Source organism: Cucurbita pepo, chromosome 5, assembly GCF_057944985.1.
Source record: "Cucurbita pepo subsp. pepo isolate OVF chromosome 5, ASM5794498v1, whole genome shotgun sequence".
Taxonomy (NCBI): Eukaryota; Viridiplantae; Streptophyta; class Magnoliopsida; order Cucurbitales; family Cucurbitaceae; genus Cucurbita; species Cucurbita pepo.
Window position 1 is genome coordinate 454,612 of NC_141802.1, and position 22,651 is coordinate 477,262.

The window sequence follows — 22,651 nt, forward strand, 5'->3', positions numbered from 1 at the left end:
GGTCGTTGTCGGATGCACTCCTTCCAACTATATAGGTTTTCATCTTTCACATACTGGGATCTGGCTGATCTTAGGGCATATGGAGCTATTATAATCTTTCAATGCCTCGTTAAGACCACGATATATATCATCCTATTTGTGGACTTCAATCTTTTAACTGCCTGTAGTCATTCTGCTTATACCATCTGATATCGGGATCTCCAATTCCCAACAACTCAAAAATCATAACAGTTTTCTGTTAAACCGTTGTATAAAGTGAAACGAACTTATTCCATCATTATCTTTTGAAAGGCTTTCCCCTATCTTTTATGTCTTAGCAAACGCATTTGATGTACAGTCCCACGTTTCTATGGGGGGAGGAACTTTAAAATTTTTGGGATAAAACTTTACTTCCTACAAACTCGACTCTTCTTTGATCATACAAACCTATCGACCCATTCAATTTTTACTTCAAAAAATCCTCTTCCTGAAACTCTTGCAATCTCAACATTCTCAAAGCTGTAAGTCAACTCATCATTCTGTAGTCGCAGCTTTTTAATGGTTGGTTCCTTCTTGATCAAGCATAATACATCGTTCAATTGCGTTACAATCCATTCATAAAAATTTGTTATCTCAAGATTCTCAAAATGTTTTATTAAAATGATAGTTATTGTAAAGAAATTATGAGAAAAATATAACTTATTAAAATTCCATCATTTATTTTTTATAACACTCTTCATAGTTTTTTGGATTTTGAATTATGCTAAAATGTGATCACTAAACAAAAAGCTTAGTTTGCAAAAATAAATAATTAAAAGCTTAATTTGCAAGAATAAGAATCAAATAATCAACGTTCATAATGAGAGTTCCAATGCAAAAATAGTTGTTGACTAATGAGAGTTCCAATGGAAAAATCGTTGTTAAAAAAGTCAAAAGGAATAAAAAGAGTACACCCTAGAGTGGGTTGAATAAATTTGGTGATCTAATGATTGTGCAAGCATTTTTTTTTCATTTCGTTCTACATGTATATCTTTAATCTATGTTCTAATTTTTACCCTAATATACGAGACAAGTCTTCAAATTTTTACCGGTGAATGGAGAACCATAATGTGTTGACATTTTATTTTTTTTTTATTAACAAAAAACTACTTTTAGAGTTATTTTTTTATAGATTTTAAAATTTATTGACAATTTCAAAAGCATTTCTCAAAATTTAAAATTATAGCGAAATAGGTATATGAAACAAAAACAAAACCTAAAATGATAATCAAACATGGCACTTAAAGTTGATGGAGTGTAGATAGTAAAATTTTAGATTTTGGGGAGATTACAAATTAAACCTTTAAAAACATTTTTTCTAAAAAAAAAAGAATTGATTTAAACATTTAAAAACATTTATATTTTTTGAAAATTTTGATTTCAAGTGTTTCTTTTATCCCTAAAATTCATTTTTAAAAATGTCATGATGAATGGTATCAGAAAGACGGTTTTTTTCTAGGAACTTTTAATAATTAATATTCAATGGTAGAACTCAAAATAGAGAGAAGAGATAGGAGTGCTGTTAAAGCGCAAAAAGAGGAGAGAAATTTTGGAAGATACCCATTTTGCAGCGATGCATACAATTATGGATGTAACAGCAACACACCGAGCATGTCAAAAGTTGCAGTTTCACTCGCACGATAAGAGCAGGATACCTAGAAGACCATAATTTCTGAAGTTCTGCTCTACTACTTTGTCATATACAGTACACTTGTACACATTAGAAAAAATTTACTTGTATATTTTGGATTTCTAACAAGTAATTTTAGAACGAATTAGAAATGTATATTCTTATTCACTTGATCAAATAAGTTCCATCTATAGATAATTTTATAAAGGAAATTAATAACGAATTTAGCTTAATTTTTTTAATCCAAATTCTATCTCTTATTATAACCAAACTCAACAAGTAAAATTCAAATTTACTAAAACCAATCTATTTATTAACATTTTTTTTATCATACATAATTTGTAACACTAAAATAAAAAAGAGCATGCATAGAGATTTAAGAGATTTAGGGGTTTTAGGATTTGAACTAGTTATGATTGTTATCATGGTTATAATTTTAACTATACATTACATAAACACAATATGAAACTTTTTAAAATATATTTAGGGTTTTCATACTTCTTAAGTATTTTTCGTACATTACATCATTTTTTCATAAGACTTTATTTCTAAATATTTGGTAAATTTAGGATACGATTCTTTGTCCATATATTTTTAGTTTTTTAATAACTCTTTCCATGAATATATATATATATATTAGCAATTCTGTCCTATTGATTTATTTAGGTTTTCTATACATTTTCTTGAAAATTACTTTTTTAACCAATGGATCTCCGCTCAATTTTTCATACCTTATTTCTCGAAATTTCTTTTTTTTTACGTGTTTTCCTGTCAAAATTAACAACAATAGTTAGTCATAAAGTTACCCCAACACAAAATAAGAATAAAAAACAAAAATGGTAACCTTTCAAGGAAAAGCGATGAGATAGCCGTATGTAGCCGTATGTAGCCGTATAAAAAAACGAGAACAGAGTTTTCTTCTCGAACTTTCTTTTTGTGATTTTTTTTCCTGTCAAAGATAGCACAACCACTAGCCATAATAACAATTAGTTGGAAAAATAAAAGTTAAAGCAAACATACTAAAAACACTATTCGTGCAAAGAAAGTTTTCATACCTTGTTTTTCTGGCTTTTTTTTTTTTTTTTTTTCCCTGTCAACATTAACAGCAATAATTAGTTATAATAAAAAGAAAGTAAAAAAAAAAAATTAAAAAGAACTTAACCCAACAATAAGAATCAAAAGCAAAAATATATCCTATAATGGAGTAACCATGAGCAAAAATCGTGGGAATTTCTTTTATCTATCGAGATTGGTGGAAGTAGAAGAGAAGAAGTCAGTTACAACGAAGGATTTTTTTCCCCCTCTGTCCTATCGAACGTACTGGAACGAGATAGAAAAATAAAGGAAGGGAAACATAAACCTCTTCGTTTTTTTTCTTTTTTTAGAGAAGAGACGCTAACGGTGAGAAAGTTCTTTGGATTTTTTAGGTTCTTCGCTTGGTTTTTCTAGAAGTGGAATGGAATGCACCTCTTTTTTAACCACCATTTTTAAGCCACTGGCCGACGCTGACGCAACACTAACGTCCAGGAATTTCCAATGGGACACGTCTCTTTGAGAGACCCATTCCTATAGGGTGTCTTTCAAACTGATGTACTCCAATAATGACTAATCTGCTCCTTTTTTGTAATTAGTTTTGGACCTAAACTTTTTTTTTTTTTTTTTTTTTTTACAATATTTTTGCAAGCCACTCCTACTTTTCTAGGTAATCCGATATGGAGTATAGTTTTCGCAGGTACACGTGAGCTGTTCCCACAGAAGAAATCTTGCCTTTATTTGTTCGTCCATTGCCATTTTATCTCGGAGTTGTATTGGCTATTTGACTCACTTTTAGGGGATGACTTTTGGAATTACGAAAAAAAGAAAAAAAAAGAAGCCAATTTAAAACCCCATTTTTTCTGAAAGTTTTGAGGAAAATAAACTAAAGAAAGACTGAAGAAGTTCAGGATGTCACAACAGTTTTGAAGACTTCCCTACAACTTTTATGCTTCACACATCACTGAGCTTTGCATAATGTTCTCTTAAGTATTTGGAAGCTTTTTTTTCCTCACTGGGAGATATCTGGCTTTAAGTTGATTTCTTATCAGCCATTCGTATTTCCTTACAGAGAAAGCTAACCAAGTAAGTCCACCAACACAAATTATTCATAAAGGCATACGGTAAAGAAAGCACAGGGAGTGTAAGAGAGAAATAAAAATAAGAAGGCAGATAACTATTATTTACTGGTTTTTTTTATTAACTCGGGATAGTATCTTCAACAGAACTTATCTTTCCGAAACTATCATAATGAATAAACTAACCAGTGTACATTCGAATCGAGTAACAACTAATAATAGTTCTATAAATGATGGAAAATCATTAAAGAATAACTTGGGCCTACAAGTAACTCAACTACTAAGAAAAAATAAGAAATCAAACTAATGAAAATTACTTACTTGTTCGGCGACACTTATTTTGAATAAGAAATTTTAGAGAATATTACAAGCAGAGCAGAAATAAATGCACGTAACAACCAGTAAATGAACAAAATCCAAATACAGATCACAATGCTCTTAGGCGGAAGCAATTCAATTCTTGAATGTATATAACTTTAGGATCAATAATTTCTTTAACAAGACATTCATTAACTCCAAAGTATCACAATCAATTATAATGCATAAGAATGAGAGAATTTAGGAAGCACGACATCCAGAGAAGAATATGTACGCTAGCTGAGCTTACTTAAAGGTCAGAAAAGTATAACAGAGTAAAAATCGTCAAAATACTTACCGAAAACTGTTGTTCAGGTAGCAATAAAATTCACGTATCAACATAAAACACCGCTGGCACGAGATCATTTTCAAAGCTCACCGTGGAAGGAGATTTGAACTCATAATAACAAGCACTACAGCAACACATACAGGATCTGAAATAAAAAGAACCGATAGAGATTCTGTTAATCATCGGATCATCGATATGAATCAACAATCAACTAAAACACCTAATCTAATACGATCGACGAACAATAAACCTTTTGATTATTAGGAATATGAGACTGAGTGATCGCGATCATTAGTTCATAATAAACGACTTGATTTCTTCTTCGACAAATCAAAATCGTAAAGTAATTAGGATTTATGAGAATAAGCGATCACGATCATTAGTTCAATAAGAAAACTGTTTTCATTACGACTAATCGAGATCTAAACAACTAAGAATTATGAGACCGAGCAATCACGATCATTAGTTCAAACAATGATTCGGTTTCCACTTCGACTAATCAAATTCCTTCAGTAATTACGACTTATGAGACCTAACAAACACGATATGGAAATCTAATCACCGAAACATACCTGTGTTAGCTTACAGCATCGTAAGCCACCAATAATTCCGAACTCTAATATCATCATCCTCGCGTCAGAGCAACTTCAAGAACACGAAGCTTTCCCGCGTAAATTTAGTCTCGTTCGGTTTTCTTCAAACGCCTTCCCTCCTTTCTTCGCCTTTATATAGAGAAGCAGAAACCGTTCGTGATTTACATACAGACCCCCTAGTGGGCCAGCTTATGCTGCTAGAAAATGGGCCGAAGTAGAAAACGGGTAGGCCCAAGTCCAATTCTTATAGGAATATCAACGAAAGAAGATGGTTTATTATTATTATTATCATCATCAACAAGTTGAATGGAAAAATACTTGATTTTGGTTGTAGCTCCATATTCTAATATTTTACACAGTAATAAAATAATAAAATGATAATTTCCATCAAAATAGTAACTTTTTTATTTATTTATATGGATGGAATGATTCTCATCTAGATAGTCGAGGTGAAAATATAAAAAAATGTCTCATGTCAATGGAGAGAGTATTTCTTGTTTATAAACTCATGACCATTCCCTAAATTAACTGGACTTTGATCCTCCAACACATACAAACCATATTAAAAACTATGTTTTTTTAGTGGGAATTAATTGTATTAAATTGAAATTTTTAAAATTAATTAAAACTAAATAGGGGCAAAGCGAAAATGTAATTATATATAATAGAGTAATTAAAATTTTTCAAATTTGTCAACTGCATTTGAGATTCGTAGTCTCTTCAATTTCTTGGATGGTTGGATCAATACTAATACCCAATTTAGACAAGGTAGGGAGGACAAGAACACCGACACCCTACCAAATAATTTAGTTTTTTTTAATTAAAAAGATATATTTTCAAGTTAAGAGATTAAAAGTTGGAATTTTCAGTTACATAAAAATAAAATTTGGCACAATGGTCGAAGCAGATAGAAACCCAACTGACGGCCAAGTATGGGAGCGAGCTTATCTTTCAATCAGACACCGCTAGCCAAAACTCAACCCAAGAACAAATCAAGAAAAGCTGAGCAAGCGGTATTTAATTAATACTCTAACAGTGCAACACAGGTTATTTTGCCAATGAAAAGCAATACCATTTCTGAAGGGAAAAAAACGATTTCAAATAATTATGGCTCGGTTCTGGTATATCATTCCGCTCAGATTGAGCTTTAATGCTCCAAAAAGTGAAGCAATCACGACACTAAAATCTAAATGATTTGATTCGTGCACTGTTTTGAGAAGGAAAAAGTAGCCAACAAAATGAGAAATTTCAATCCAAAGAATTAAGAGAATTAGAGAGAAAAGCATGTAAGGAACTATGATATCTGTATAAGAAAACTATAAGCAAAGGACTGACCCGCTGCTTTGTATTTGAAGGACAGCCCTTTAACTGGATGGTGATTAAGCCTTCAATCTATAAAACGTCCCTGGCTTGATACAGGAAGCTGTTCTTTAGAAATTAAAACTTATCTGTGGAAATCATTAGGAATTTAATGATTTGTCTCTCTGCTCATTTTTCCATGAATTTTTTGCAGCGCCTGCAGATGTATCACCAGAATCCCCATCCTTTGGTTTGGAGAAGAAGGGATCCCATTCATGAGGTCCAACTTCCCGCTGCCCGTCTTCCAGTAACGCGTACTTCCAACTATTTTCCTCGATAAAATTTTTGTCTGTGTGTCCTTCAATAATATCTTTCCTCAACTTCGTAACCTTGTCGATAATGGCTTGCACCGAGACATCGAAAGCATCTTTCAAAGTCTCCAACTTAGAGCGTGGATCGGCGTATACCAATCTCGGAATCATACTGATTACCTCCTCCTGCATTAGCTTCAGCTGCTCAGGAGAAATTTGTGAAAGCCTTTCTTCTATGCTAACATTTCTCTTGCGGATATCATCCTCTGGGATGAATACTGAATATCTTGTAAAATTCTTGGGGAGATGCCAAGTGTATTGGGTGTATGCTGACCCTGGATGGAAGAAGACGGGTATGCAGCCAGCAAGCATAGCGTCAAAGGCAGATCTTCGAGTATACGAGTCGCCCTGAGGTTGCAGGCAGAAAAGGGAGCTCTGAAACATCTGCATTATACTACTCGGAGAATGACACTTACTCTCACCAAAATCACATTCGAGTAGCTTGCAGACCTTAGAGTTCTTGCATTGATCAATAATCTGCCCTCTAATTGACTTGGGATTGTCGGGACGTGGAGCGCCAGCGAACGAGAACAGCCATTTGCGTTCTAGCTTTCTCATCCGATCCTGCCAGATAAACACATCATCATCCTTCGCTGGATGAAAATATGTTGGATATGGAATACCAAAATCATTGGCATTCCATGGGCTTGATTCAACCACAAGCATGGACATGTTCTTAGCAGCAGGTAAAAACAGAAGCTTATTTCCCCAATCTGTTTCTTCCTCAGAGAGCCTCCTGAAATCCCATGTGATTCTACCTGCAACAAGGAAGTGATCTCGACCACCCATAACGCCCCATTCGGGCCTTTTCTGAAGCCATTCGACCAAATCAAGTGAAGCTCTATCTCTAGTAGATATATTATATCCCCAAAGGTATCTCGCAATATCAAATCCAGCATAAAATGGAACAAAAAAAGCAGAAGCAATGGAAGAATCCTTGGTCAAACAATCATATTGCTTCATTCGATTACTGAAAATCACATCGACTGCAAATTGATTCGTCGCATACCACCCTGTATCGGAAAACACTCCTTCCACATTCTCAAGTGGTGGACCAAGCCCAGCGTTAGTTGTGAACTTGCACATATTTGTCCAAAGGCTTAGACTCTTACACTCCTTCAGCATATCCTCATTAAACCTAGAAGGAAGATCATGAACAAATATATACCTCCCACCGCATGGATCGCTCTTGTTTTCAACAGTTTTCAATGCTTTAACAAAAGGAAAATTCTGAACCTCAGGTTTGGCGGTGGACTTAGGCTGCTGCTGGTCTACAGGCTTTGTAGGCTCGCGGATTGATTTCACATCAACTTTCGTTGCGTCGACAACACGAGAAGGAGCAAATTTCCGGACCACCGGCAAGTTTACAGGTTTATCTTCGAGGCTTAATTTGATCGATTCATCAACAGCATGTCCTCCAAGCACAACAAAATGAAAGTACAACAATAGGATCCAGAAGAACGCCGACAATAACGCTAGAAAACAAAGCCGAGACTTCTGATTCTTCCCGGCTCCTCTGTCCATTTTTTCCGACGGGGCAATCACTACCGGTCGGCGTCTCATCGGATGGAATCATCCAATCCGGCTGCTTGCCAGGTCTCCATTTCGCAAGAATCGCTCACAAGACCGTCACCAAATCCCAAAATCCAGAAGAAAAAACACCAATACCTCGCTCGCCTACGATTTCCGATGCGAAAAAAACAACTGAAAATACTGTAGAACACAATACAAAAGGAAGGAAGAATTAGAAATAGCAGCCAGAGGATTCAAACAACGTGACGTAAATGTCGGACAATGCGATCGAATCTAGAGAGAGCGAAGACGCAACCCAATGGAACTTTGTACCAAGAGAAATCCCGAAACGCGAGGAATTATTAGATGCTTTGGTCGGTTGCATTACATTACTAAGCAAATCACAGAAATAATAACCAAATTGAAAAGAAATTGGAACGGATCTTCCAATAGGTACAGAAATAGCGGAAGAAAGATAGATATAGAGACTTACAGCGGAGACTGGATGATAATTTGAAGCGAAATTCTCTCGGATTCGCTCGGATTTTCGAGATTTTTTTCTTATTTTGTGAGCTGTGCCAGTCAAACAGGGAGCGAATTAGCAAAGAAATGCAAGATAAATGGTGACGCCGTGAACTGAAAAGACTCCGCCCGCCGGTATTACACTATTGTCGGTAGTCGCTACGATTGCACCACGTGTCCGCCTGTGAAAATTTGATCCCATCCCCGGGAAATACGGTGCATGGCCGCAAGGGTTAAAAAGGGAAATTAAATAAATCCAAGCTTGTGCCAGATGCCAAGGTAAATTAGTACACGTGGAGTGCAGTGATTTGGATGGAACAAACCCTCACTCGGTTTGTGGGTCAGATCTGGTTGGACTGGTTGAATTATTTCTTCGATGTAAATATTTTCGATTCTTACCATAGTTGACAAAAGAAAAATTCAACCCGCCGTTAAAATAATAGTTTTCAATTAACGAATAAATAAATTATTTTATTTTTTAATCTCTAAAAAAAAAAAGCATCTAAAACGTTGAATGGTTGAGCTTTTTGAATCTAAAGAGGGTCGACGCTCCGTTGGAAATGTATTCGAAATATTCCTTTTCTTAACATATTAAAAAAATATATTTTTATTTCACATAATTTATTTTGCCCAGTTTTATTTTTTATTTTTTAAGGATTAAACTAATGCAGGTCATATGATCACATGATGATGAAATTTGATTATCATTAGCTTAAACCACTTGATTAGTACAAACACTAGATGGCCATCCCATTGCTTTTACCCCACAGAAAATTATTAATTTATTACATAATATTAATAATGTGTTTTCTATTATTAAATTATAATTTGTGGGTCAATTAACTTATTGATAAAATTGTTCCATTGTTTACCAATCATGGAGAAACATTGGTTCTTTCCTATAAGTTAAACATAAATTTACAAAATACTCGAAAATTTGTTCTTTAAAAAAAAAAAATTATAAAATTAAATAAGTAGTCATTCATAATTTAAATTTAATGTTTACATTTTCTATTAAAAAAATTTATATTTTTTTTATTTATTGAAAATAGCTAATTTTTAAATTTATTAAAAATACCTCAATGGTATGAAAAATATATATATATTAAAATTGAATAAAATGTAAAGTCCATGAACAGAAAATATTATTTAATATTGTATTTCTAGGTTTATAGTCTCCCCTAAAAAAAGTCAACCCACAAATTAAGACCACCACACAAAAATAAATATATACCAAAAAAAAAAAAAAAAACAAAAAAACAAACAAACAAAATGGTAAATTGTTGGTGGTCCTTAATCTTAGTTATGAGGATTTTTGTGCATTAAAGTTACAGCTCTGCATGTTGGGAGAGCCATGTCTGCAGGTTTGGAATCATCCTATTTGATTAAATTTTGGTTGAGTGGGCTGCCACTACGTTCACAATATTATGTGTACACATTGTGGGGGTGACTTTCTTCACCTCATTAAAGTTTAATTAAGAACACGATGCCTAACTTTCAAACATTTTCATGAAAGTTTGTATTTGGTTCATCAATTTCCTCTTTTTCATAAATATTTTATTTATATCATCTAATCAATTTTTATACCCTTCGATTATTCTCACAAAATAACTGTTTGACTTTATTATATTTAATTGTCGTGATAAATTTAAAGAACATTAAATCTTAAGCACGTGACCATCGTGATTTAAATTTAATCTGTCTAAACTTTGTTATTACTTACATAGTTCTTATTAGCCGTTCTTAAGTAAATCTGTGTCAATGTTTGAAGATTCAAATTTTTTATCTTTTAATCCACAATCTAAATTCAAATTGAATTGTCAAGACTCAATGTTATAGTTAGCATGCTAGTTGGGTTGACTCTTCAACTATCCTTTTTCTTTGTATGCTTAACTACGACTCTTTGTTCTACCTAGTGGAGTACATGCACAACCCTAGGACTCAACGGTTAGGTTGACTCTGGTCTCATTGGACACTCAATGAAAGGCTGGCATTCAATTACGATCATCTTCTACGGGATTTTTAGCTGTTTATGTAACAAAAGTCTTTGAATCGAGAATTTAATGTGATGGCCCCTCCGGTGTCTTCCCTTCATTGCCTGACATGTACGAAGGAAGGAGTTGCTGGCATTTTTGGGGCAACCCATGAGATGGTTGATTGATCTTTTCATGCATATATCAGTCCAAAAATGATAGAGAAATATCATGAGAATGAGATGTAAATAAAACATTGGATTAAGAAATGACATATGTGTTCATTTTGCAGGCAAAATGGACGTTGAGTCATGCAATAACCTTCAAGCTGCATAAACACGCTTTTCTTGTGTTTTTTTTTCGATAAAATCTCGAATTTTGTTGAAATTAAGTAAACAAAAATAATGTTATCTCGAGTTAGATTTGTAAGTTTAATCTATATTTGTATTTAATAAATTTTTAGATTTAAAATGTACGTCTAAATTTTTTCAACTTAAAAAATATTAAATAAGACGCCATATATTTAGATAATAAATCTACTCATATATGAAATTGAATTTTTCATAAGATATTACGGTTGGATGATAAAAGTACCACGTAGACTAATTTAGGGAACAGTCCTGGGTTTATAATTAAAAAAATACTCTCTCTGCTCTCCGGGATGAGGCTGGGTTTTCATGAGTTTATAATCAAAGATCTCTCTCAGGCCTAAGAGCTAATGCTCAAGGTCGACAATATCATACCTTTTGGAGAAAGAGCTTATGCTCAAAGTGCCTTTTGGGTAAGCCTAAAAGCAAATGCACAAACGGGACAATATCATACCTTTTGGGGAAGCCCAAGAGCTTATTCTAAAAGTGGACAATATCACAATCATATTCATCTAACTATTTCATTCTCAATTTTATATTTAAATGAGTTGAAATATAATAAAGCTTCTAAATTGAAAAAAATCACATTTTTTTACTTTTTAAAATTTATTTGTTCAATGAACTTGAACCTCAAAAAGGTTAAAATAATTAAATAAAAAATAAAAATGGGAATGTGAGCAGTTTAGCGAACAATAATTATAAACATATAATTCACCTTGCAAGTAAAAAAAAAAAAATAATAAAATAATAATAATAATAATAAAACTTATGGTCATCTATCAATTCCACGTATTCATGCTGGGCTTGTTTTCCCGCCAGGTTACCGTACTTTCTACTGGCCCAAGGGCTCAGGCATAGGAGAGAGAGGCCCAAATGAAGCCAGCCGACTCATTTGCCGGTCCTCTTTACCATCCTCCTCGACGTGAGAGCTGTGCAATTTTCAGCGTTCGTTAATGCCGAAGGTATAGATCGATACAGGATATCGTGTTTAGGGTGAACAAGAAAAAGCTTCTTCGGAAGAATATGGAGGACGAGGCGGAGATATACGATGGCATCAGAGCTCAATTCCCTCTCACATTCGGGAAGCAATCGAAAGCTCAGACCTCTCTCGAAGCCATCCATAACACCACTCGTCGTAACACTTCAGCGACTGTTTCAGAAAAATCTTCTTCCGCTCAGAATAACAATGGTCTCCCTTCTATCTCTTCCTCTTCCAAAGCCTGGCTCGACTCACTTCGCACTTCCAAAAACCCTAACACACATGTTTCGGGCGATTCTGGACCTAGTGGGATCACGCGTGACGTTGACGCTGACGAAGGTCCGAGGATTGGCCCGCCTCGCCCGCTCACGGAGTTGAAATTGAATGATGACAGCGATGACAACGCTGATGATGATGCAATGGTTGGGCCTCCGCCGCCGCCGCCGCCGCGTGGCGAGGGTTCGGATGATGATGAGGATGATGACGGGGAAATGATTGGACCACCACGTCCACCGCCGAGCTCGAATTTGAATGATTCGGATGTGGAGGAGGAAGAATATGAGGAGAATCGGTATCGAATTCCGCAGAGCAACGAGATTGTGCTCAAAGGACATACGAAGGTTTGAATTACCCTAATTTCACCCTATTCAGCTTCTTGTTAATTTGTTTAATGCCCAAAACCAAGGAAAGAATGAACTTATTGTGCATTTTTAGTTGGCATCTCCAGATTTGGGTATCAAAGTGTATAGGCTTGGCTTGTTTTCAATACCAAAGTAGCTTGAATTAGTCAAGGTGCTGAAGTTGGGTTTTGTGGAAATAATTTTGTTCTCTGCCTATTCCTCACATTCACTAGCTCTGCTTGACTTCTGGATGAATTTAATGAACCATTTTGAGCCTTATAGCTGAAGTGTGAGTGTAAATTGAAGATTGTTTTCTTTTCCGACCCCATTTAACTCTTTTGGGTTATATAGTTTTGGCAAGTGATTTCATTGAGCTTGCCAAAACTATAAGTCTTTAAGGACTTGCATTATGTTCAGAAGCATAGGAGTTTTAGGATGTTCTTTTTTAGCATCTTCTATTGGTTTTTCAGTAGGGTGATAGTACAAAAGATTCTGGAAAGATTAGAACATTAGCTCACTACAGCGTAGCTCAACAGGTCAGGGCGTATACCCTCGACTAAGAGGTCAAAGGTTCAAATCGCTCCACTCCATAGGTTATTAAGCTAAAAAATATTCGACCAGAAAATCTATTTTTTCTTTTCATTATTGACATTCCAGCAAAATCCTGACCAGATAGTTAATGATTGTTGACATTAGGAGTTCCTAGTTAATTGGGCTTTGTTTGATAACTTTCATGAAATTACCTCCAGAACACGAGCAATTATCAGCAAGAGAAATACCGAAAGACGAGAAAAGAAATAACATAGTGTTGTAGTGGTTCGGATTATGGAAGGGGCCTAGATTTTCATACATATTTACTTTTTAGCATGAGGTTTGGCTTTATGGTGGTAAACTGAAAGGTTATAAACTTGTATATTAATTTTGAATGATTTTTGACAGGTGGTTTCTGCTCTTGCTGTTGACCACACTGGTTCTAGAGTTCTTTCTGGTAGTTATGACTATACGGTACGTATGTATGACTTTCAAGGGATGAATTCTCATTTGCAATCCTTCAGACAGCTGGAACCATTTGAAGGTCACCAAATTCGTAATCTTAGCTGGAGCCCATCTGCTGACCGCTTTTTGTGTGTGACGGGCTCAGCTCAAGCCAAGGTGCAGAATGAAGATTTTCAATTCTTGTACGAGCCTGTAGCTTATGGAAGTGTCTAGTATTTAACTAACGTTCATCTTACTGGCATTTCAGATTTATGACCGTGATGGACTTACTCTAGGAGAGTTTATGAAGGGCGATATGTATATACGTGATCTCAAGAACACTAAGGGGCACATATCTGGACTGACTTGTGGAGAATGGCATCCTAAAAATAAAGAGACGATTTTGACATCATCAGAAGATGGATCCCTGCGAATATGGGATGTAAATGACTTCAAAAGTCAAAAGCAGGTTTTCATTTTTCTCTAACTATTTCTGTTTCATTCTTCCTTGCCATTGCCGATTTGTAATGTATGCTGCTGAGGAGGCCTTTCATTCATGCTTGCGGTAAATCAATGTGTAGGTTATCAAACCAAAGTTGGCTAGGCCAGGAAGGATTCCAGTGACGACATGTGCTTGGGATCGTGAAGGAAAAAGCATCGTGGGTGGCATGGGTGATGGTTCTATTCAGGTCTCATTGATTTTCATCCCGATTCATTTCTCTTAGCACTTTACTTCAATGCTTCAAACTACATTTTAATTCTTGCTTCCCCCATATGGAGCTCTCTGCATTCTCGTCAGTTTCGTTCAGTTTGTTTTAAATTCACTTTGCCATCATATGCATTATCATCCTTGCTCCATGTTTTTGCAGATATGGAACCTTAAGCCTGGATGGGGAAGCAGGCCAGACATACACGTTGAAAATAGTCATTCAGACGATATCACTGCTCTTAAGTTTTCAAGTGATGGGACAATTTTACTGTCAAGAAGCCTTGATGGATCACTGAAGGTACGTCGTCAATGCATTTAGAAAATTCACTTTCACTTGTTTCTTTTTGTTCATTTAGCAACATCCTTCCTACTTATAATTGTATCCCGTTTCTCAGGTTTGGGATTTGCGCCAGATCAAAAAACCTCTCAAGGTGTTTGATGATCTCCCAAATAACTATGCCCAAACAAACATTGCATTTAGTCCTGATGAGCAACTCTTTCTGACTGGAACATCTGTCGAGAAAGAGAGCCAAACGGGCGGTCTGCTCTGCTTCTATGACAGGACAAAGCTGGAACTTGTTTCTAGGGTAGGAATATCCACTACTAGTGTTGTGCAGTGTGCTTGGCACTCGAAGCTAAATCAGGTAAGCTACTCATCATGTCGCATGAAATATTTATATTCGTATTATTTTATAGTTTAAAAACTTGCGGGGTGGGCTCCAACTTGAGCATAGTTCAACTAATTAAGGCATTGTACCTTCAACCAGAAAGTCAGAGTTTTGAATCTTCACCTTTACATGTGCTTGAAGATATATGTTTTAACCCGTGACCTAGAAGATATAGACATATCATCTTTTGGACTTTCAAGCACACTAAATATGATGTCATTGAAGCTTACTTCTGTTTGATTTCTTTATTGTGAAATTGATTTCATTCATGATTTCAGGATGTATTTAACTAAATCTTTGCTGAACATCGGCAATCTGTCCCGATGTGTAATTTCATTTTTCCATGGTGAACTGCCATGTTCCATCCCCAATGTAGCCCCAAAACATTTTCCTATGCATGGATGGTTGTACTGGGGACAATTTTCTGTTCACACGTACATGAACATTTTAACGTTTGCACTCTGTATTTATGTTGTGCCCGAGCTAGGTCGATGCCAATAGAGGATGTCGTATTATTTAGTTTAAGATCTTTTCTACTCTGCAAGTTGTAACAATGCTATTTATTTTTATTTTTTTGTCAAGATATTTGCTACTTCTGGAGACAAAAGCCAGGGAGGAACTCACATATTGTATGATCCAACACTAAGTGAGAGAGGAGCTCTAGTTTGTGTTGCCCGTGCACCAAGGAAAAAATCTGTTGATGATTTTGAGGCCAAACCTGTTATTCACAACCCGCATGCCCTGCCTTTATTTAGAGACGCACCGAGCCGAAAGCGACAGCGTGAGAAGATACTCAAGGACCCACTTAAGTCTCATAAACCCGAACTCCCGATTACTGGACCAGGCTTCGGAGGAAGGGTTGGTGTTACCCAAGGAAGCTTATTAACCCAGTATCTTATGAAGGTAACTGTTATTCATTTTTCTTCAACTCAAAACACAGCTTTTTGTACTCTGTTTGCTGTTGGAACTGGGAATGAATTGATTGTCTTGCATCATTATAGCAAGGAGGCATGATTAAGGAGACATGGATGGAGGAAGATCCAAGAGAAGCCATTCTGAAGTATGCTGATGTTGCAGCAAAGGATCCAAAGTTCATTGCACCCGCGTATTCGCATACTCAGCCTGAACCTGTTTTTGCGAAGTCCGATTCCGAGGAGGAAGATAAATGATCTTATGTAATGCTTCTTCTCCTTGGGTTTGCTTGGCAGCTGTTGGGAGATGAAAAATTGAAGATGGTTGACTGCTGCAGATCCTTCGGCTCACGACGGTTCGAGCTTTGCCAGTCCCAGGTTCGATTTGATATAACAGCCTACTGTTAACAAGCAGTAGGAATTTAGGGTTGTTTCATTTTTAACTGTTGTGAGAAATGAGATACAGAAAGAGTGTATTCCTTGTGTACATTATTTGTGCAACACCACTGTCGTAGCTAAAAATATACAAGTTTGAGATGAATTTTTAAATGGTGATAGTTTTTTTTATCTAATTTAAAGTATTTGGTTAAAAGTGAGTGAAAATTCTATAAATAATTTGAAAACACAAGTATTTTTTTTTTTTTTATGCATAGTAAAATCATACTTTTGAGTTTCTTATATTATATTGAAGTAGTTTTTTTCAATAATTTCTCCTAAAACGGATATACAGTAATAATCTCCAGTTTGAATTTTTAACCCTAATGTGTATATTTACTTTTTATTATAAAAAAATATGATGTAATATTATACAAACGAAATGATAACTCTCTATCCATCTTTACATTGAAGAGTATAAAATCACTTGATTGTGATATCCCACATTAGTTGGGAAGGAGAACAAAACACCTCTTATAAGGGTGTGAAAACCTTTCCCTAATAAAGGTGTCTTAAAGCTTTGAGGAGAAGCCCGAAAGGGAACAACTATGTGCCACCGACGAGGAGACTATTCCCCAAAGGGGTAGACACGAGACCACATCAATTGGAGAAAGGAATAAGTGCCACCGAAGAAGCTGGGCTTCGAAGGGGGTGGACTGAAAACCTTTCCCTAATAAAGGCGTCTTAAAGCTTTGAGGAGAAGCCCGAAAGGGAACGGACTATGTGCCACCGACGAGGAGACTATTCCCCAAAGGGGTAGACACGAGACCACATCAATTGGAGAAATGAATAAGTGCCACCGAAGAAGCTGAGCTTCGAAGGGGGTGGACTGTGATATCCCACATTGGTTGGGAGGAGGATGATATCGCACACAGATCGAAACACCCTTCTATATCTGGAAGAATAGGTATATCTGTGACAATTGCTTCCACCACTTCAATTTTGTTTAAGACGTGTAGTTGCATAATTAAGAATAGGAAACTCGTAATATAAGCATTACAAAATTTTACCATATTTTGAGAAGCTTCCTGTCCAAAATTTGTGCCAATTGCTTCTACCAGTTGACAGCTTCAAAGATGGGAGTCCGGAGTTACTTGTTATACTGGCACCTCCTATGATCGGGGATCTCAGCTTCCTTCCTAAATTTGGAATCCACAAATCTCTCAACCATACTCATTCCACTTCCTTTAGAATCTCTACCTCTTATATAAACTCCCCATTTTCTCCCATTCCAATTCGCCCTCTCCTCCTCCGCCGCATATGACAGAAATAGCCTGCTCCACAGCCGACCTCCGCCACCTCCTTGGCGGCTCAGCTAATGCCACTGCTGTCGCCGATTACATTTGCGGTCGATTCGACGCCATTTTGAGTAAATTTGTGGACACAAGTTATGCTGTTGACAACACTTACCTTCTTTTCTCAGCGTACCTTGTGTTTGCAATGCAGCTTGGATTTGCTATGCTTTGTGCTGGTTCTGTGAGAGCCAAAAATACAATGAATATTATGCTTACTAATGTTCTTGATGCTGTCACTGGCGGCGTTTTTTATTATATCTTTGGATTCGCTTTGGCCTTTGGAACTCCTTCTAATGGCTTCATTGGTCACCATTATTTTGGCCTCTCGCAGTTCCCTTCCTCCTCCTTTGATTATGGGTTCTTTCTGTTTCAATGGGCTTTCGCCATTGCGGCTGCTGGGATCACCAGTGGCTCCATTGCTGAACGGACCCAATTCGTTGCTTATTTGATCTATTCCTCTGTTCTTACCGGTGAGTCCGATTCATCACGGTTTATTTGAATTGCATATCAACAAAATTGACAGATAGTTTCCTAATTCAGGTTTGATTTATCCAATCGTCTCTCATTGGTTTTGGTCTGCCGACGGGTGGGGCAGCGCAAGTAGGACGGAGAATCTTCTATTTGGCTCAGGAGTAATCGACTTCGCCGGCTCCGGCGTGGTCCATATGGTGGGTGGCATCGCCGGATTATGGGGCGCCGTCATTGAAGGCCCTCGAATCGGCCGGTTCGATCACGCCGGCCGGTCCGTCGCCCTCCGTGGCCACAGCGGCACATTAGTCGTTCTCGGCACTTTCCTCCTCTGGTTCGGCTGGTATGGCTTCAACCCCGGGTCGTTCCTTAACATCCTCAAAGCCTACGGCACTACCACCGCCGCTCCCTTTTACGGCCAATGGAGCGCTATAGGTCGCACCGCCGTCACCACCACTCTCGCCGGCTGCACGGCGGCACTAACCACCCTCTTCGGCAAACGTCTCCTCGTCGGCCACTGGAATGTCACCGACGTCTGCAACGGCCTGTTAGGCGGATTCGCTGCCATAACATCCGGCTGCGCGGTGGTGGATCCATGGGCGGCGATTGTTTGTGGGTTTTTCTCCGCCTGGGTTTTGATCGGATTCAACAAACTAGCGGAGAAACTCAAGTATGACGATCCGTTAGAGGCAGCGCAATTGCACGGCGGGTGTGGAGCTTGGGGGATTTTGTTCACTGGCTTGTTTGCAAAACAGGCTTATGTGAACGAGATTTATTCTGGGTTGCCGGACCGGCCGTACGGGCTGCTGATGGGCGGTGGCGGGAGGCTGCTGGCGGCTCATATAGTGCAAATTTTGTCGATTGCTAGTTGGGTTAGCGTGACGATGGGGCTGGTATTTTGGTTGCTGCATAAGTTTCAGTTGCTGAGAATCACGGCGGAGGAGGAGATGGCCGGCATGGACTTGACAAGCCACGGCGGACTGGCTTATGTGTATAATGATGAAGAGAAGCCTTACGTTTGAGGGGACAAGGAAGAACAAGACTTTGATTTTGTGGCATAGGTTGTGTTGTAGATGTGTTCTTTGGTTTAAGGTTTTAATTGTAATGGCTTCTTAGTTGATCTGTTCATGTCTGGATGCTTAGTGCTACTTTGGTATAGTTTGATTGATTTTATCAATCATAGCGTTTAGGTTTATATTAATAGATTTGTCATATATTCGTTAATGCCTAAAATAAGTAACATTATGTTGTCAGTTTTTTTCTTATATACATACATCCGCATGTGTATTATATCATAAGAGATCTTGAAAGGGTGAAAATTTGAGGTATGAGCTGGAGATAACAATAGTGCTCAGGTGGACTTTTTTATTTCTAATATATTATTTATTATCTAAAATGAAGCACGATGATCGCGTGAAATTTAATTAATTCAAGAATGCAAAATTATTAAAAAAGCCACTTAAATAATTCAACGATACCTATAATTTAAAATAATAATAATAATAATAACAATAAAAAATAAACTTATCATTACCTTTTATTAAACAAATATGCTGAATTTTCAAAAATATTTGAAAGATACTGTTCGGAAATTTCATTAACATATTTAAATTAAAACAAATTAAAAAATATAATTTAATTTTCAATAGTTTTTTAAAATGTTTGAGAATTAATAAATATTTGTCTAGATGTATTTGAGCCTATTCTAAATATTATGGTACCACATAACATGGGTAGTTTACTTTTATTTAATAATTTTGTCTAGATGTATTTAAGCCTGAATTGACGTTTATTTTTTCCTTTTTACAAAATCAATTTATCTTTTTAAATTTTTAGCTGTGTTAATAAAAATTAAAAGCTAATAGTTGTGATTTAAATACTGAAATTAACTTACACTATCTATTAAATTTAATTTAAAATTTGTTATTTAAATTTATCATAATTTGTTTCAAATAATTGGCTATTTTTTTAATATAGGGTCTGGATTTTTTAAGGTGTATGAGATGTGATGGGGAAGACTTATTTTGTCGGGTTGAGAACTTTAAATGAGAGTGAAAACTGTTGCAGAATCAGAATGTCGACGGCAATGGAGTTTTGGACCTGCATCCTCTGTCTATGTGTTGCGTTCTTCTTCATTCTGAAGCTTAAATCGAAGACGGGAAATACGTCGAAGCTACCTCCGGGACCAAAGCCTCTTCCGGTGATCGGAAACCTCTTGGATCTTGGCGAGAAGCCTCACAAATCGCTCGCCGCCATGGCCAAAGTACACGGCCCTATTATGAGTCTGAAACTCGGACGAGTTACAGCCGTGGTGGTTTCTTCTTCCACCATGGCTAAAGAGGTCCTACAAACGAACGACCAGTTTTTGTGTAACAGAGCCATTCCAGATGCACTCAAAGCTCACGCCCACGACGAGGTCGGGTTTCCATGGATTTCTGTTTCTCCTCTCTGGAGGAACTATCGCAAAATATGCAACAACACTCTGTTCGCCGGAAAAATTCTGGATGCGAACGAGAATCTTCGCCGGAGGAAAGTGGAAGAGCTCGTTGAGATTGTCCGTAAAAGCGCGGCAAAAGGCGAGGCGGTAGATTTAGGGAGATTATTGTTCATGACGACTTTGAATCTAATCTCGAACACAGTTTTCTCGGTTGACTTAGCAGATCCGAATTCCGAATTAGCAAGGAAGTTCAAGAACTACGTATGGGGAATATTGGAAGAAGCCGGGAAACCAAATTTGAGCGATTACTTCCCCGCGTTGAGGAAGCTCGACATTCAAGGGGCGAGGAGGAGAATGAAGATTCAAATGGGAAACGTCTTGGATCTTATAGATTCAATGATCAACCAGAGGATGAAGCAGCAAGAACTGAATCCAGATTCTGTTCCCAATAACGATATGTTACACCACCTTCTTAATAACGAGGACAACGACGCCAAACTCGATCGAAATCAAATAGAACATTTACTAGTCGTAATACCTCCACCCCCCATTCGATTCTTAGATCTATTATGAAATTGAAAGTTCCTCTTATACGTGGTTTTTCTAATTTGTGCAACAAAAACAAATTAGGTACTGTTTGTGGCCGGCTCAGATACAAATTCAGGGACATTACAGTGGGCAATGGCGGAGCTATTGAAGAATCCAGAGAAACTAGCAAAAGCTCAAGAGGAAATCAGGGGAGTTTTGGGGAAGAACAAACCAGTGGAGGAAGCGGACATTCCGAGGCTGCCATATCTGCAGGCAGTGGTGAAGGAAGCTTTCCGATTGCATCCAGTGGTTCCATTGTTGCTACCTCGCAAGGCGCAACAAGAAGTGGAAATTGCAGGTTTCACAATCCCTAAAGATGCACAGCTTCTGGTAAATACATGGGCGATGGGAAGAGATTCGAGTGTCTGGGAGAATCCGGAATCGTTCGAGCCAGAGAGGTTTATGGGATCGGAAATTGACGTCAGAGGGCGGAGCTTCGAAGTGATTCCGTTCGGCGGAGGGAGGAGGATATGCCCTGGACTGCCATTGGCGATGAGAATGCTGCATTTGATTTTGGGTTCGCTCATTAATTTCTTCGATTGGAAGGTTGAAGATGGATGTGACGTGAACATGGACGATAAATTTGGGGTCACCGTGGAGATGGCCCATTCACTCAGAGCCATCCCATCCCTAATCGTTTAGAATAATTCCATAATTGCTACAATGTTTGGGCCTAGACTCATTGGGCTTGGTCGGCCCAATAGACTGATTCGCATGTGGTCGTCCTTGGGCCCACTAGACTCATGGTTTCTTTCCTTTCGAGTCTATAGGGTATTCAACCTCTAGGCTTTTTTAAATTATTATTTTTAGTATGAAAATATGCAGAATTGAATTATATTTAGGTTAATATTTTAATTAAACAACTAAATGCTGGAAAATACAAATAATCGTTCTAATAAAAATTTCTCACTACAATCAAATCCGAGTTATTTACATCATTTTTTTTTTTCATTTTTCAATATTTTCTAATTAAAAATAAATTAGTTTTGATATATACATTGATTTATGTATAATTATCGTTTAGATAATGAAAAAAAAAAAAAATCTCTGTCACTTCTCTCCTTCCTTGTTTAGATCGAGATTTTTTATCCTATTTTAGGTGGATCCACACGAGTTAAATGAACATTTCTAATCACAATTCTATTAGAAGTAAGCTCAAACGTCTGGATAAGAAAAAAAAAAAAACTCTCCATACTTGATTTTACATATCTAACCTTCTATATTGTATTTTATATTTATAATATAATATTTCATAAACAAAAAGAAATAAAAATGTTGTTAGTGTTATATATTCTAGCTGAAGACTTGTCTCCTGGAGTCCTATGAATTTTTGGCCAAAAAGAAAAGAAATGACGTAGTCAAACGAGTCTCTAAATTGTCGTTTCATTCACAGTGTTGGGAACACGGAATGTCCGCAGCGCGTGGACCAGAGAGACCATCAATTGATCGCCCTTTTGCAAAAATAGAAAAGCAGTGGGTTTGCAGCAGTAACAGTAGAGTGTTGTTGCCATGTAATAAAGTTC

General features: G+C 36.9%; 4 protein-coding genes and 2 long non-coding RNA genes across 7 annotated transcripts; 3 read left to right on the forward strand and 3 right to left on the reverse strand.

The window, feature by feature from the left end:
• Positions 1-2,491: 2,491 nt before the first annotated feature.
• LOC147792555 (uncharacterized) lies at positions 2,492-2,736 on the reverse strand. The gene is made up of 2 exons (XR_015421029.1): positions 2,704-2,736; positions 2,492-2,618 (listed from the first exon to the last, which is right to left on the reverse strand). It is a non-coding gene; the product is annotated as an uncharacterized LOC147792555 (long non-coding RNA).
• A 1,674-nt stretch (positions 2,737-4,410) lies between these two features.
• Positions 4,411-5,233, reverse strand: LOC111796234 (uncharacterized). The gene is made up of 2 exons (XR_002815309.2): positions 4,978-5,233; positions 4,411-4,550 (listed from the first exon to the last, which is right to left on the reverse strand). It is a non-coding gene; the product is annotated as an uncharacterized LOC111796234 (long non-coding RNA).
• A 1,052-nt stretch (positions 5,234-6,285) lies between these two features.
• Positions 6,286-8,867, reverse strand: LOC111795949 (xyloglucan galactosyltransferase MUR3). Of its 2 annotated transcripts, none has more exons than XM_087123677.1 (2): positions 8,674-8,867; positions 6,286-8,345 (listed from the first exon to the last, which is right to left on the reverse strand). In XM_087123677.1, exon 2 carries the CDS (start codon positions 8,229-8,231, stop codon positions 6,459-6,461), a length of 1,773 nt encoding a protein of 590 aa, XP_086979803.1. In that variant the 5' UTR covers positions 8,232-8,345; positions 8,674-8,867; the 3' UTR covers positions 6,286-6,458. The 2 variants fall into 2 exon arrangements, with proteins under 2 accessions (XP_086979803.1, XP_023534361.2); XM_023678593.2 differs by having other exon boundaries at positions 6,286-8,381.
• A 3,069-nt stretch (positions 8,868-11,936) lies between these two features.
• Positions 11,937-16,454, forward strand: LOC111795462 (Transducin/WD40 repeat-like superfamily protein). Its single transcript, XM_023677903.2, has 8 exons — positions 11,937-12,642; positions 13,582-13,794; positions 13,886-14,086; positions 14,199-14,306; positions 14,487-14,624; positions 14,722-14,970; positions 15,577-15,897; positions 15,996-16,454. Exons 1-8 carry the CDS (start codon positions 12,067-12,069, stop codon positions 16,161-16,163), a joined length of 1,974 nt encoding a protein of 657 aa, XP_023533671.2. The 5' UTR covers positions 11,937-12,066; the 3' UTR covers positions 16,164-16,454.
• A 1,061-nt stretch (positions 16,455-17,515) lies between these two features.
• LOC111796120 (ammonium transporter 1 member 4-like) lies at positions 17,516-19,244 on the forward strand. Its single transcript, XM_023678812.2, has 2 exons — positions 17,516-18,105; positions 18,176-19,244. Exons 1-2 carry the CDS (start codon positions 17,601-17,603, stop codon positions 19,123-19,125), a joined length of 1,455 nt encoding a protein of 484 aa, XP_023534580.2. The 5' UTR covers positions 17,516-17,600; the 3' UTR covers positions 19,126-19,244.
• A 930-nt stretch (positions 19,245-20,174) lies between these two features.
• On the forward strand, positions 20,175-21,975 carry LOC111794852 (geraniol 8-hydroxylase-like). The gene is made up of 2 exons (XM_023677015.2): positions 20,175-21,071; positions 21,171-21,975. Exons 1-2 carry the CDS (start codon positions 20,178-20,180, stop codon positions 21,768-21,770), a joined length of 1,494 nt encoding a protein of 497 aa, XP_023532783.2. The 5' UTR covers positions 20,175-20,177; the 3' UTR covers positions 21,771-21,975.
• Positions 21,976-22,651: the final 676 nt, after the last annotated feature.

What these genes read in the sequence shown, in the direction of transcription:
- LOC111795462 (XM_023677903.2), top strand. Translation starts at nt 12,067, where the DNA reads ATGGAGGACGAGGCGGAGATATACGATGGCATCAGAGCTCAATTCCCT. An exon ending in TGCTCAAAGGACATACGAAG is followed by an intron (nt 12,643 to 13,581) that starts GTTTGAATTACC and finishes GATTTTTGACAG; the next exon opens with GTGGTTTCTGCTCTTGCTGT. An exon ending in GCCTTGATGGATCACTGAAG is followed by an intron (nt 14,625 to 14,721) that starts GTACGTCGTCAA and finishes CCCGTTTCTCAG; the next exon opens with GTTTGGGATTTGCGCCAGAT.
- LOC111795949 (XM_087123677.1), bottom strand. Translation starts at nt 8,231, where the DNA reads ATGAGACGCCGACCGGTAGTGATTGCCCCGTCGGAAAAAATGGACAGA.
- LOC111794852 (XM_023677015.2), top strand. Translation starts at nt 20,178, where the DNA reads ATGTCGACGGCAATGGAGTTTTGGACCTGCATCCTCTGTCTATGTGTT. An exon ending in AAATAGAACATTTACTAGTC is followed by an intron (nt 21,072 to 21,170) that starts GTAATACCTCCA and finishes AAAACAAATTAG; the next exon opens with GTACTGTTTGTGGCCGGCTC.
- LOC111796120 (XM_023678812.2), top strand. Translation starts at nt 17,601, where the DNA reads ATGACAGAAATAGCCTGCTCCACAGCCGACCTCCGCCACCTCCTTGGC. An exon ending in CTATTCCTCTGTTCTTACCG is followed by an intron (nt 18,106 to 18,175) that starts GTGAGTCCGATT and finishes TTCCTAATTCAG; the next exon opens with GTTTGATTTATCCAATCGTC.